General features: G+C 43.4%; 1 protein-coding gene across 2 annotated transcripts in view; it reads right to left on the bottom strand.

The window, feature by feature from the left end:
- LOC118390062 (polypeptide N-acetylgalactosaminyltransferase 10-like) overlaps positions 1-16,007 on the bottom strand; it is a 99,307-nt gene that overhangs the window by 71,793 nt on the left and 11,507 nt on the right. The window contains exons 2-4 of one of the 2 annotated variants that reach the window (XM_035780234.2): positions 5,741-6,595; positions 5,258-5,363; positions 4,690-4,828 (exon numbers count right to left, since the gene is read on the bottom strand). In XM_035780234.2, coding sequence (XP_035636127.1) covers positions 4,690-4,828; positions 5,258-5,315 — 197 coding nt within the window. In that variant the 5' untranslated portion in view covers positions 5,316-5,363; positions 5,741-6,595. The remainder of the gene's footprint in view (positions 1-4,689; positions 4,829-5,257; positions 5,364-5,740; positions 6,596-16,007) is intronic. The other variant, XM_035780233.2, reaches the window with a different exon arrangement.

The following is a 16,007-nucleotide window of genomic DNA, read 5'->3' as shown; positions in this document are numbered from 1 at the left end:
CTGTGACAAGTCAAATCCCTTTGGATTCGTTATTTGTACAGACGCCACCATCTTGATTTCCTTGCGTTTTTTCTCCTCTTCGTTCTCAGCCCATCTTCTCCTCTCAGAGCAGAACAGGCAGGCTCATTGCCCTAGCGACCCCAGACATACACAGCGTGTAGCCTACACACGCTGCTCCAGAGCCAGTACGGTTCTTCCTTCAGACAAGCATACGTCAAAACTTTGTTAATTTGCACAATGTTCCTTGTTCCAAGTCGCTGTAAAATGTCCAAACTTACCAAAAATGACATTTGGTAGCTCCTACCTGTATATGTATAACTTCATGAGCTGGATTGCCCATCTTTGCAATTAGTTTATTTTCGCTTGCACTCGATAGCATATTTAGCTAGCAGCCTCCGTTGACATTCACTATTACCTGTGCTAATTTTGTTAGAAATCTGATATATATACAATTTTTCTTTTTTTATGTGCCCCCTTGTGTACTAAGCCGGTAATACCGTATATATCCCAGTATGAGAGGAGGACGGTATGAAAATATGGATACCGCCCAACCCTAAATTAGATTATCATCTGAAATCAGGATACCTGATGGGACTTTTAATAAATGCAGAAAATCTAACAAAATAAATGTTCTACCGCAGTGCCCATGTTATTTTTGTGAAGACCATTTGGTTTGGAGTTTGGACAAAGTTTCTATGTGAAAACTATTTATGCTGAACAAAAATATAAATGCAACATGCAAAGTGTTGGTCCCATGTTTCATGAGCTGAAATACAATATTCCAGAGATTTTCCATGTGCACAAACTCCTATTTCTCTAATTTTGTGCACAAATTTGTTTACATCCCTGTTAGTGAGCATTTCTCCTTTGCCAAGATAATCCATCCACCTGACAGGTGTGAATCTGATTAAAAAGCATGCTCACCACGCAGGTGCACCTTGTGCTGGGGATAATTATAAAGGCCACTCTAAAATGTGCCGTTTTGTCACAAAACACAATGCCACAGATGTCTCAAGTTGAGGGAGTGTGCAATTGGCTTGCTGACTGCAGGAATGTCAACCAGAGTTCTTTACAGATAATTGAATGTTAATTTCTCTACCATAAGCCACCTTCATTGTTTTAAAGAATTTGGCAGTACGTCCAACTGGCCTCACAACCGCAGACCATGCGTAACTACGCCAGTCCAGGACCGCCACATCCGGCTTCTTCACCTGCAGGATCGTCTGAGACCAGCCACCTGGACAGCTGGTGAAACTGATTAGTATTTCTGTTTATAAAAAAAGCTATTTTGTGGGAAAAACTCCCAAGTGATTGCAACAACACATCATCAGTAAGGTAAAACTAACCTGTCTCACGACGGTCTAAACCTACCTCGCCCATCTCACGTTCCCTATTAGTGGGTAAACAATCCAACGCTTGATGAATTCTGCTTCACAATGATAGGAAGAGCCAACATCGAAGGATCAAAAAGCGGCGTCGCTATGATCGCTGGGCCGCCACAAGCCAGTTATCCCTGTGGTAACTTTTCTGACACCTATGCCCTCCCAGGCCTACCCATGGCTGCACCACTGCCCAGTTAAGTCCATAGATTAGGACTTAATGAATTTATTTCAATTTCCAGAACTCACTCGCGCATAAGAGGGATGCTTGCACTAACGGTACTGGCCCATGCACTGATAAAATACACCACTGAAACTCTGATTAAGATGTTTACATGTACTAATAATTTGAAAACAAGGTGCTTTATTTGGTGTACGTTTACTTCGATTCTGACCTTACACCGATTAAGATAAGAAGAATAAGGTGTTTAGATGACTAATGCCATACTAGGCCTTCTGCCACAATCAGTTTAATATTAAATTAGTGTGCATATACAGTGGGGCAAAAAAGTATTTAGTTAGCCACCAATTGTGCAAGTTCTCCCACTTAAAAAGATGAGGCCTGTAATTTGCATGAAGGAATGGGCCAAAATGCCAGCAACAGTGTGTGAAAACCTTGAAGACTTATTTTCCACCATCATTTTCAAATAAATTCATTAAAAATCCTACAATGTGATTTTCTGGATATTTTTTTCTCATTTTGTCTGTCATAGTTGAAGTGTACCGATGATGAAAATTACAGGCCTCATCTTTTTAAGTGGGAGAACTTGCATAATTGGTGGCTGACTAAATACTTTTTCCGCCCCACTGTAAATATACTCTATAGCTTATGAGGAAAGTAGCTACATCTTCAAATATGAATGAAATACACCTTCCACTTAATGATCACATGCATTTTGTATCATCAGGAGCACGTGAAACAACTAGAGCCAAACCCCCATGTGATTTTTTTCCCCCGATTCCCATTTTAGGGAGGCAAAAGTCACCGATTACCGATATATCTGCAGATATTTTGTTTTAGGGGTGGAATGAAAAGACAGACCTAGGTTTATACAACTTTTGTGTGAAAGGATTGAACAGATATTCTGAATGATGCTTTCAAGAAAATATAAAAATGTACTGAATGAGAATATTTTATTTGTAGTTTACAGGATTTCCACCAAAAATAAAAAGATCCTCTATATGCTAAACCACCACAAAGGGTCACTGGCCAGATTGATTTAAACAAAGTAAATCTGAAACTGCAGTTCACAAATGTGATCAGATTCAGGAAACTAGGCGTATGTAGAATGTCACAACTTAACAGGAGAGCCGTTTGAATGTCAAAATTATTTATTTGTCAAAATGCGTTTTTGGTCAGAAATGTCTTCCTGAACATGTGAACATTCATGTGCCTTAATAACACACTCGTATGCCAGCTGTAAATACAAATACAATTGTTAAATTACGAGCCTTTTTGGTTAAGCCAAAGAAAGAGCTGCCAACCTTCCCCACTAGCCATGATTGGCTGAGATAATGAGTGGGCTGGACATGCCAAGAGAGGAGTTCGGATTGGTCTGCCATAGAAGCTTGTCAGTCTGTGTGGTAATCCTATCAAATGCTGATTAAAAAAAAATGTATTGTGTAGTGGAGCTGCATACGTGTGGCTCCACTTCCTGGAGGATAAAGTTTTGAAAATCAGCGGAATTGGAGTATGATAGCTAAAGAGATGGAGGCAACACCGGTCTCCGGATTTCATCTTCAAATTAAGGGCAACCGTGGTATGGCATTCCTGACAGGGAGACGCGTCCACACACGATGATGTATACAGGTAAGATAGCTAGCTAACGCTAGACTAACGTTACATTCAGATATGACACGTTTTCTAATTTTGACAGAGAGTGGCTTCATTTCAAGCTAACGTTAGTTGGCCGACTCCCTACCTGACGTTATTATTAGTTTCCCAGAGACGTTTGTTGTTCCAGTTCGAGCCGAATGTTAGCTAGCTAACTTTGAACATGATTGGTTAGCTCCCAGCACTGTGGCATGGTTGGCACTGTTTATTTAACTAGCTAACGTTGACTGGCTGGCTCGTTAGCTAATGTTACGATGTGACGTGTGTACAACAACCATTGAATACGTCTGCACAAAAGCGCAATTAAATTGTTGCCAGCAGAGCTGGTTAGGCTATTTTCATGTTATCCAGAGGTAAACAAATCATCAGCCAGAGCATCAAGTGTGCACTTCGAGAGTGAAACGAGATGGGTAAGGGTGTGAACGATGCTGAATGGGTGTAGACAAAGAAGAGCTCTTCACTAGATAGCAAAACATTCAAAAGACGATTTTCTCAAAAGTGAGTTTACAAGTTGATCAACTTTCAAAGCAGAATTACTTTCCCATTGTTCCTCAAATGCAGTGTATGATATGCAATTTTATAGCGGAGTCTACTTTTATATAATGTAAAAAACATTATAGCAGTAACATGTCGTTCGGAACGTCACCACTAGGTGTCTTCATCAGCAATTGTCTCGATTAGATTTACTACAGTATTTACAGTCAAAGGTCATGTAAACTAACACTTTATGGCAACCTCCCAATGAGTGTGTTACGACAAAGGTTAGCTGTTCATTACGACAATGTTTTCTTAACTCCTCATGAACGCAAGCCATGGCCTGAATGACAGAGCTGCGACAACTGTCTTGCTTTTTGCAGATAGCATATTTTGGAAAACTAACTAAATAAGCCCACTGTCTAAAATAAATAGGCCCAGACAGTAATCGTGTTATTTTTGTATCATGGACGAGTGTTCACTTTTGCGCCAGTCCAGTGTTAGAATATAAGTAGCACAGATTGCTAGCTAGGCTAACTACCTTGCTGGCTAGATAGCTAAGCTAATGTTAACTAAGTGAGAATGTGATGAAGACAGGGCTGGCTGCTTGGTGAAGTGTACTTTTGATTATTTACATATTCAAATACGCCGACTACGGCAAGCTACTCACCGTCAAACCACCATGCAGACTCTCTCTCACGTTGTTACTTAGGGCTTAATTATGTTCATATAGCAACTCAGAGCGCCCTCTTCAGGCAACCATTGAACATTTTTTTAAATGAGCGCAAATGAGCAGACGTATTTGTTTATGTGTATATAATATGAATGCTTTATCAGTGGAATAAAGACAGATACAAATATTTTTGTGAAAGTCTAATGTCGGTCGATAATATCTGTCAACCGATCGGGCCCAAGAAACAACGGTAACTAAACTATACTTGTCCTTTCGAAGGAACGTGGAGTTGACAAGCTGGGTAAATTAAAAGAGAAACACGCACTCACTTTGGGTGCCGGATGTCTGCGACAGAGCGGTTGAGGGAGATCCTATCGCTGACATAGATGTTGAACCCATTCTCCCTGTAGGCCTGGTCCACCCGGTCAGTGTCCGTCAGAGGAAAGGGCTTACCCTGCTCCCCGTTACCTACGCACGCACACACGCACAGAGAGAACAGAATAGACATGAGTGCAAAGATAATGTCAACTTAGGTTGAAATGCCTTGGTTCATCCATCTGTTGTCATGTTCTAGCCAGTAATTATCTGCTTTTCTCTGACAGACAGTGAAAGTACCTGAACTTAGTGTCAGCTAAAATCCCTTCTTCTGTCTGAGGTACAGTACCTGCTGAATGAACCATAAGGACATTGGAAATGTCTTGCAGTCTGTCGACCACATCAGTTTTAAATGGCCTACAGTTATTGTGTTAGAATCAAAAGCATTGAAACGCTCATGTTCCTACAAACATATAATGCCTTGTGTGGAATCATTTGTTATTGCAGTATAATTGTGGGCTTCAAACCTCAAACTAAAAAGGGGAGTGTGTGTGCGAGAGATTTCCTGAAGTTCTGTCCTACCAGAGCGAGCAGCATCTCTCCTGATTGCCTCGTAGTCGTGCCAGTCCTTCCTCCGCATGCCGTCCCGCCCCACCTGGGCATCCTTCTGGGGCCGGACGTTTACTCCCTGCCAAAACACACAGGAACAGAGGGTCAAACATCAGGACATACACCCACACACAGAGGGAATCACACACATACAGTACAGAGGGTCAAACGCATCCACGCATGCAGCACACACACCAGGAACAGAGGAACATATCAGGACACCTCACTAACCAGCAACCCTTGTACCAGAGCCTGTGAGGCTTGATGCTCAAGTAGCTATATTAGTAAGTCTACATCACATTGAGAGCATATTCATAAACATAACCATACAAGGAAATAAACAGTTGCCCATTACCCAACAGCAGAGAATCTTGCAGACACACAAGCATTACCTATAGTCATTGTGGGATTTTTTTTTGCCATCAGTTATAATTAAATGTAAGAGCTGGTCCTTACGTGCTGCTATGCTGGTCAGCATTTTTCAGAGGCTTGAGAACTGTTCTTATGAGAGCAGAGCAGAAGTGGAAAATGGGAATGAAGGAACTCAAGTATGGAAAAACTCATTTGACTTTAACACTAGAACTGGCATAGGCCAATGGCCACTGACATTTGATTGAGTAAATAATAATAATCTCAACAACAAAAAAACATCCTGCCACTTCCCTGACTTTTCCTAAATGTTTGTATTTTACATTGCTCAGTTGTCACAATTTTGAAATCAAGTATTTAGAGCCTTTTAACTTGTTTTTTCCCACACCTATTCCCAACTAACCTGCCAAGACAATGAGATGTAGGAATTTGGTACCCAGCCAGGCGCTAATGAGTCTCTCTCCCTCTCCTTACTGAATGAATCACAGATGGATGAATGGGCGATGACTTTGTGTTATGCCTATTTATTAGCGTTGGTGTTCACGTTAATAACTTCACCACGCGCCTTGCAGGTTGGTACCATTCTCTTACCTTTTACTTAGTAAAAGGAAGCTGTTACAGGACAGTCTTATTTACTAGAACTATATCCCATTTATTGTAAAGGAAACAAAAACATGCAAAACATATTCTTGACTATCAAAGTTGATGAGCAAACAAACTACACCAGTCAGCCTGAAACTCATTTCACACATAAGAGTTAGCCTAAAGACAATATTAAATATCTGCTGAATTCATATAGGGGAAACACTGCTTCACAATGTCTCAATTCCATCTCGGTAGGGGAGGAGGGGTCACAGTTGGTGTCAGGTAGGATGTCCATCGGCCACGAGTTGAGAGAGCAGTGAGGTTAGCACTGGGTCAGACTAGAGTCAATGGAGCGCTCTGAAATAGACAGACGCACACGGTTCTTCATACACATAAAATCCCTAGCAGAAAAGACACGCTAGGTACAATTCAATCCATCACTTGGTTTTAGCTGTGGAAGAACAAGGAATTTTGGAGACATAGCAGTAAAAGTACAAAAACAAACTCAGTATAACATTTAATTTCAGGCTTGTATCCCTGTGAGAATATCAATCCCAAGGCTCGCACATGCTCGTTTTCACGTAGGTAGCACACACACTTCTCTACTCCATTGAAAAACGCATGCAGTGATTTGGCCATTAATCAAAGTCATCATCCATGGTCTAAAAATCATCCCTTTTAGGCGGGCAGACGTCACAAATTTGGATCACAACACAATGGGGAAATAATTAGCTCAATGGGAGGTTGCAATTAGTGAAACATTGTTAATGCAAATTTGTATGCCTAATTGCATGGATCTCAATTAATTACTCAAATCAGTCTGCTAAGTAATATCACTGTGATGCGAAACAAACACACAAATACAACTTTTTGGTATTCGGGGTTGGGGCAGGGTACACCGTATTTGCAATGTATGTATGTAGGCTACTACTATCTAGTCTAGGCCAATTTGTCAAACCGATTATACATCAAAGGCCCACATAAAAGTTTAAACTGTTGGCCAGTGTGTGTGTGCGTGCGTGCGTGCGTGGGGGGGTAATTAGGCTACAGTACTGAGCCGTAGTGCTCCTGGTTAGGTTAGAACTGTGTACTTATCTATTTGTCAAACAGCTGACAAAAATACACCTGGGGGACTGCACACTGGCCTGAGGTCACCACACTCCCACAATGTCCCTTTCTACATGTTCCCTGGCCAGAGGTAGAGGCATGAGAGGCAAGGCCACTCAAACCCATTAAAACGGCAGTAAACACTCAACTAGAGCTGCTAAAAAGGTAGAGACACGCTGACAAAAGTAAGCTTCAATTTAACAATCTGGAACAAGATTATTAAAAGGTGGATGCTCTACATTGGTGGTGGATGGAGTGAGTTAGGCCAAGACAACAAATGTAACACTTTTTGAAACCTAAATATGTTGGCTCTTAATTTGAGCACCCTGTTGCAAGGTAACTTTCCTGCAATGCAGAAAATGTAAACCTTGTAGTGTATTTTAGTTTTAAAAGGGCTTCTGAAGTTTGTAAGAAAAAATATTTCAACCAATACAAAAATGTCTGAATTCTTATCCACATTTCCTGTTGCTGGAAATGTGCTGATTATTTTCCTGCTGTAACAAACTGTCTTTAATTAAGATACTACACCTGTAGTGAAAAGCGTACCATTATAGATCCAATCCATCATGACATGATTTCACTGCACTGCAAATTACACAGGCCCTATGTTATATATAGGGTTAGGCCTACATTATGATAGATTGCTTTTATCTTTGTCAGAGGCATTGTATCAGTTTGACCACAGATCAGCTTTGTAAGCAGGTTGATAACAGTAGGCCTAGGCTACATGCAGAACAGACACTTTATCACTGGCACAAACACCAATTAAAAACAATAATAGATTTGTAGTGAAATACTTCCCTCTCTCTTCAAAAGCTTTGCATGTCTCATTGTGTATGCATCCGACGGCCCTACTGCCACTGTACGTTGAGATTTACTTCATCCTCACAGACACACAGCAAGCAGAGAAAATCATCTCTGACGGACAGGTAACCTTATTAATCACCAGCTTAGACTCACTGTCACACTTCTGTACTGAGGCAGGCACTGAGATCAAGCCTCAGTTCAAGAGAGCCGCTCTCAAAATGTCACGACGAGAGCCTTTCCCCTCTGCACTGACGAGGACCGACAAGTCGATCTGTGCTTCCTCCTCCTCGGAAGCAAGATTGTGCCTCAGCATTTCCTTTTGATAAAAATTTCAGAACACGGCGTTATGATATTCCACGGAGTCTTTGCTGCTCTAACAAGACTTTCGGAAACAAGACAAGGAGCTTCGGAAAACTTTTCACTGTGTGTAGTGACATGAGAAACGATAGAGGTGGAGGGGGTGGAGAGAAAGAGAAAGATAAAGAGAGAATAAACAGAGCTGGAAGGAGCGATAAGGCCAAAGAGATAATGAGAGAATGATGGTTTGTGGCCCTCCTATACCCTCTTCTTCAGTTGAAGACAGAGCTCCACTGTGGACCTCAAGAAGAAAACAAACATGCCAGCAATGGCATATTCATAACCAGAAAAGCTGTTGTAACTACTGAATACTAAAGTAAGGGAAATGAAACCAAACATTACCCAACAGCAGTCGGATCCCCTTTTTCACATTAGAGCACATTAGCATTACTCATCCTACGATGCGTGTACTGGCCCAGACTTACTATACAAAGGCATAACAAGCATCCTTTCCACCGCTGAACATCAGCGTGAGGCCCACTACCTTCATAATCAACACCATCAAAAGACTCATTTCGTTTCAACACAGGCTCTTTTCCATTCCATCAGTATTCAAGGCACAGCACAAACACACTAATAGGGCAACGCTCAGACGTATCTCTCGTTCTGCACTCACAGTCTATAAGTAACGGTCCATGATGACGTCTCTCGTTCTGCACTCACAGTCTTTATAAGTAACGGTCCATGATGCCGTCTCTCGTTCTGCACTCACAGTCTATAAGTAACGGTCCATGATGCCGTCTCTCGTTCTGCACTCACAGTCTTTATAAGTAACGGTCCATGATGCCGTATCTCTCGTTCTGCACTCACAGTCTATAAGTAACGGTCCATGATGCCGTATCTCTCGTTCTGCACTCACAGTCTATAAGTAACGGTCCATGATGCCGTCTCTCGTTCTGCACTCACAGTCTATAAGTAACGGTCCATGATGCCGTATCTCTCGTTCTGCACTCACAGTCTATAAGTAACGGTCCATGATGCCGTATCTCTCGTTCTGCACTCACAGTCTATAAGTAACGGTCCATGATGCCGTATCTCTCGTTCTGCACTCACAGTCTATAAGTAACGGTCCATGATGCCGTATCTCTCGTTCTGCACTCACAGTCTATAAGTAACGGTCCATGATGCCGTCTCTCGTTCTGCACTCACAGTCTATAAGTAACGGTCCATGATGCCGTATCTCTCGTTCTGCACTCACAGTCTATAAGTAACGGTCCATGATGCCGTCTCTCGTTCTGCACTCACAGTCTATAAGTAACGGTCCATGATGCCGTCTCTCGTTCTGCACTCACAGTCTTTATAAGTAACGGTCCATGATGCCGTATCTCTCGTTCTGCACTCACAGTCTATAAGTAACGGTCCATGATGACGTCTCTCGTTCTGCACTCACAGTCTATAAGTAACGGTCCATGATGCCGTCTCTCGTTCTGCACTCACAGTCTATAAGTAACGGTCCATGATGCCGTATCTCTCGTTCTGCACTCACAGTCTTTATAAGTAACGGTCCATGATGCCGTATCTCTCGTTCTGCACTCACAGTCTTTATAAGTAACGGTCCATGATGCCGTATCTCTCGTTCTGCACTCACAGTCTTTATAAGTAACGGTCCATGATGCCGTATCTCTCGTTCTGCACTCACAGTCTTTATAAGTAACGGTCCATGATGCCGTATCGCTCGTTCTGCACTCACAGTCTTTATAAGTAACGGTCCATGATGCCGTCTCTCGTTCTGCACTCACAGTCTATAAGTAACGGTCCATGATGCCGTCTCTCGTTCTGCACTCACAGTCTTTATAAGTAACGGTCCATGATGCCGTATCTCTCGTTCTGCACTCACAGTCTATAAGTAACGGTCCATGATGCCGTCTCTCGTTCCGCACTCACAGTCTTTATAAGTAACGGTCCATGATGCCGTCTCTCGTTCTGCACTCACAGTCTATAAGTAACGGTCCATGATGCCGTATCTCTCGTTCTGCACTCACAGTCTTTATAAGTAACGGTCCATGATGCCGTATCTCTCGTTCTGCACTCACAGTCTTTATAAGTAACGGTCCATGATGCCGTATCTCTCGTTCTGCACTCACAGTCTATAAGTAACGGTCCATGATGACGTCTCTCGTTCTGCACTCACAGTCTATAAGTAACGGTCCATGATGCCGTCTCTCGTTCTGCACTCACAGTCTATAAGTAACGGTCCATGATGCCGTATCTCTCGTTCTGCACTCACAGTCTTTATAAGTAATGGTCCATGATGCCGTATCTCTCGTTCTGCACTCACAGTCTTTATAAGTAACGGTCCATGATGCCGTATCTCTCGTTCTGCACTCACAGTCTTTATAAGTAACGGTCCATGATGCCGTATCTCTCGTTCTGCACTCACAGTCTTTATAAGTAACGGTCCATGATGCCGTATCGCTCGTTCTGCACTCACAGTCTTTATAAGTAACGGTCCATGATGCCGTCTCTCGTTCTGCACTCACAGTCTATAAGTAACGGTCCATGATGCCGTCTCTCGTTCTGCACTCACAGTCTTTATAAGTAACGGTCCATGATGCCGTATCTCTCGTTCTGCACTCACAGTCTATAAGTAACGGTCCATGATGCCGTCTCTCGTTCCGCACTCACAGTCTTTATAAGTAACGGTCCATGATGCCGTCTCTCGTTCTGCACTCACAGTCTATAAGTAACGGTCCATGATGCCGTATCTCTCGTTCTGCACTCACAGTCTTTATAAGTAACGGTCCATGATGCCGTATCTCTCGTTCTGCACTCACAGTCTTTATAAGTAACGGTCCATGATGCCGTATCTCTCGTTCTGCACTCACAGTCTATAAGTAACGGTCCATGATGCCGTATCTCTCGTTCTGCACTCACAGTCTATAAGTAACGGTCCATGATGCCGTATCTCTCGTTCTGCACTCACAATCTTTATAAGTAACGGTCCATGATGCCGTATCTCTCGTTCTGCACTCACAGTCTTTATAAGTAACGGTCCATGATGCCGTATCTCTCGTTCTGCACTCACAGTCTATAAGTAACGGTCCATGATGCCGTATCTCTCGTTCTGCACTCACAGTCTTTATAAGTAACGGTCCATGATGCATTTGCAATCAAGCACAAATTTGGCTAAAAGCAGAGAGGTAAAAACATTGGCCCATTTTACCAGGCTGAGTGATCATTAATTAACTTCAATGTACCCTCTTAATGGTCTACTCATCTGATGGCTGTTCCTAGCAAATCATATGTGTGTGGGGAGGAAATATTATGTATAAAGTAAAGTGTGTCGACTGCATCCTGTCATTAATCAGAAAATGGTAAGGCAGCAGCGGACGCCTATAATTTGCAAAAGGCAAATAACACTACACGGCTGAAATAACTAGCAAAACAAAAGGCTGGTCAGACATCCAGAACAGCTTCGTGGCATGGCACGGTGCAGCTGGCTGTCAGAGGCTGCTCACTGGATGAGCATCAGAGAGCTGGTCCCAGTGACCTTAGCCAGGTCTGTAAATGGAGGGATTTGAGGACCACCCTCTCTGAATCACAATCAGACCTCATTTCCATCCAGCTGTGGTCCATCATTAATCTCACAAACACCAGATTATGAGTGGCACCGAGGAGGGCTGGGGTTGCTAGTGTCCTCTGCTTGGGCTCTCATCACACAATAGAACTCAATAGAATAGCGTTCCAGATTTTTGATGCAAGAGACAGTCTCATACACGCACATCCAGACGCACACACTCTGGCTCTGGGTTCTCTGGTTGTCCAGCTTCTTGTGGTACGTCATCAAATGGCTACCCAGACTATTTGCATTGTCCGCACATCTAGCAGATTTCACAAGTGAAGCATGAAAGTCTGGAGTATCTGAACAGTTGCTTGAAATGGTTTTCATCCTGAAGAACACCACAAATGTACCAATCACTATTCAAAAACAGGTGCAAGAAATATGCCTCAGGTTTTAGGACATCTACATCAACACTGTGTTTGTCTTCATTTCGCAGTGTGTATAGACAATGGAATCTAAAATATATTTAGAAATCTTGAACGGAAATGCAATCATTAACATCATGCAGAGGTTTTCAAGGCAATAATTACTTTTTTGAGTTCGGGGCCGTGCTTGAGAGGACGATGGGCAGCTATCTGGTATAGAACGCTGGAATCAAAACTATTGTGTAGGGGAAGAACCTGTATAGCATCCAAATAATTAAAACCGTCTTTGGGAGGTATGGATTAGTAAACAGATTGAGTTCCGCAGCCAGATCCCCAGGACTGAGAGAAAGAGTGTTATTGGATTGTCTTTATTTGGAAGAGAGCTCTTACTACCAGGGGCCTGATAAGAAAAGGACTGCCCATGCATTCTCTATGAGGATGGGAATCAGAGAACCGCCGGTCAATACTTGCCTGTCTGTTTCCATAGCACCTGCTGGGTGAGGGCTGAGCTCTGCTTTCCCACATGAAGACGGATCAGACGCAGCACAGCCATGCCCTCCTGAGATACAATCAGCTGCCTCCCCTCAATATTTTCACAGACAAATAAACCAACCAAGGAAGTCTGCCCTCTGCATATCACCTCCCTGATAGTCAACAAGATCCAAAACACCTGCCAGCAAAGTGCACTCACTGTAAACTGTTATTGTGGCCTTAAGTTATAGTTCTCTCTCAAAGTGTGTGGCACAGTAAACTTGAGACACAAAATTAGGTCAACCGAGCTCAACCAAGAGGAAAGTGACTGGTGTGAGACCGAGGTTGTTCTAAGCCTACATTCCATAGGCAGGGACCGACAGTGAGGCACTCAGACCCCCCTCTCCTTTAGGTCTTTTCATCCTAGCAAGGCCGCCACACAGCCCCAGCAGGAGACATCATGCAGGCCCCGCTGGGCTGTGTCTACAGAGATCCACTGCCACAGCCAGGCCTTCCACAGGCACACTCAGTATCTTGGTTTGTCTCTCTCCCTCTCTCTGTTCCAGTCTGTTGGAAGTGGAAATGAGAATGGGGTGGGAGGGGTTGTTGCCTCCATACTCCTGAAGGCAAGTCACACTGAAATGCTTGGACACACACAGGGAGGTGGTGAGAGGGAAAGTGCTGGTGTGGTCCTGCATGCCAGGCTGTACACTGACAGAGGAAGTACAGCAGCTCCAGAGGTCAGTAGATCATATCTAACACAACACACCTTGCAAAGAGAGCCACCACAATAGAGGTTATCTTGACATAACACCACAAATGGTTTCAGATGGGCCAAGAGCGATGGAATGAAAGGGACAAACTCACACCATTTCTACCAAAGCATCATAATGGCAAGTGGCAACTAATGGATATTCTTTCAGTGTACATTCATATAACATTCCTTCTTACAATCAAAAGATCCTCATGCAACATACTCATATGGCATACTAAAATAATAAGAGGGGTGTGAGTTTGAGTCTTGAGGCAATGAGTCCCTCATTAACAATTTAGTCCTAAAAAATCTGCTCAGTGCAACCAAGGAAAATCCCAAGAATGATATTCAAAAAGAGGACTGTTGAGCTGAATTGTCGTAAGGCCCTAGTCATTTGAAAACACGATATTTCCACTTTACTTATGCAGGTTCCAACTCCTAGTACCTCACAAACAGGTTTAACTACCCGTTTTTGACTCCCTACAGTATTTACTCTGCTTCACACTGACAGCTATGCCTGCAGTCAGTCCGCCCCATCCTGGCCCCGATCTCTCTCCTCTCATCTCCTCCACTGCCCAGCCGACTCGATCCCAGACAGCACTGTGGGACTCAGGTTCTGTACAAATGCTTTCCCGTTACGCTCATTTGACCACAAGCTTTGTTTCTGTACGTGTATGCAGAACAATAACAGACAAGTGAACCGCACACTGCGCCAAAATACTTATTGTAAGTACACACAAAAGCATGTACTCAAAATAATGGGTAGCTAGCTACAGGGGTGCTTGCTGTTAGGTTGGGGCTGGGGCCACCCTAATAAAGGGGTGAGTTTTAGAGTCAATTTAACCACAGGTCCAGGTTGGCAGACACTGCAAGCAATATATACACAGGCAACCCTACCAGACAGCTGTCCCCCTTATCATCTAGTCCCCAGGATATGCTGAAATTACAATAATCGGTCAACCGGCCTCTCCACCATCTCTATTATAATTGTACTTCATTTTAATTTAACTACGTAAGTCAGTTAAGAACAAATTCTTATTTTCAATGACGGCCTACCCCGGCCAAACCCTAACCCGGACGACGCTGGGCCAATTGTGCACCGCTCTATGGGACTCCCAATCACGGCCGGTTGTGATATAGCCTGGAATCGAACCAGGGTCTGTAGTGACACCTCTAGCACAGATGCAGTGCCTTAGACCGCTGCACCCTCGGGAGCCCCAAGGAGGGCACTTCAGACTAACAAGAGCATAGTATGGTGAGAGAATAGTCTTACAGGATTGTCAGTCAAAAGACATATTGACCAGATATAACCTCTGAACTTCGATCCTTTGCTGACTCATAGTCTCTTCCCGATGTCTCTTGCTGCACAATTAGGCCCATGTTTTCCCATCACCATATGATCATTAGGCTACAGACACTGCAAGGCCTACTCATCCTCTTGATGACTGGTCCAGACCACCATGCTGCCAGGTCAGGACCAATTACATTTCAATATGAGAAATATGCAGTCAGTGTCTAGGGCACAGCCATTACTTACAGCTCTGCTGGATGCTGCCATGATCAGAGTATTCTCTGGCACCACCCCAATCCCATCTGAGAGAAGTGCTGTTCAAATAAGCTCCGTCCTTATTATTATGTCTGGAGGAGGCAGCAGGGTCATAACATCAGAGAAATATGGTAAAAATGTAACTGCTGAGGCAAGGTAATACCAGCTCTAAGTGCAGTCTGTATGTTCCTACACAGAACCTACTGTGCCCCTGTCATTTCATGGCTTCCTTTCTGCACATCAGCACCAGGCTCTGTCTAAAAAGCCATTTCAGTCCACTCTCCTCCAGTCCCCTCCATTAAGGCACAAGCATCTCCCGCCCGCTATCCTTGCATGCTGAATGGCAGGGACAGTAAGCAGAATTCAGTGTGCGCTTGAGTAAGCCATCTCTTCTCCTTTATTCACATGGTGGGCTCCACATCGGCAATGCTGTAATGTGGAGGGACAGATGTGGCTTACGTAACACCCAGGAAAATCAGTGTCTCGCTGAGGCTTAATCTTCATGACACCCCACTCTTGATGGACCATCACAAGCCTACCACTGCGGTACAGGGCAGGCCATTCTACAGCAGGTCACACTGCAGCAATCAATGAGCAGTTCTCAAGAGGAAATTAATGGGCGGATCGCTTGCCTGTGTTTGTCTCAAACGGAAAAGTGGAAAAGGAAATTACCACAGAGGTAAATCATAATAATGCATGAATGAGTTTGAATAATTTTTACATTGAAGTAATTTATTTTATTTGATTACAAAAGCAATGCTTCAAACATTTTGCCAGCTTTTAACTCATCCAGCAACTGC

Source organism: Oncorhynchus keta, chromosome 11 (assembly GCF_023373465.1).
Source record: "Oncorhynchus keta strain PuntledgeMale-10-30-2019 chromosome 11, Oket_V2, whole genome shotgun sequence".
Classification (NCBI taxonomy): Eukaryota; Metazoa; Chordata; class Actinopteri; order Salmoniformes; family Salmonidae; genus Oncorhynchus; species Oncorhynchus keta.
This window is presented reverse-complemented; position numbering and strand designations above follow the sequence as displayed.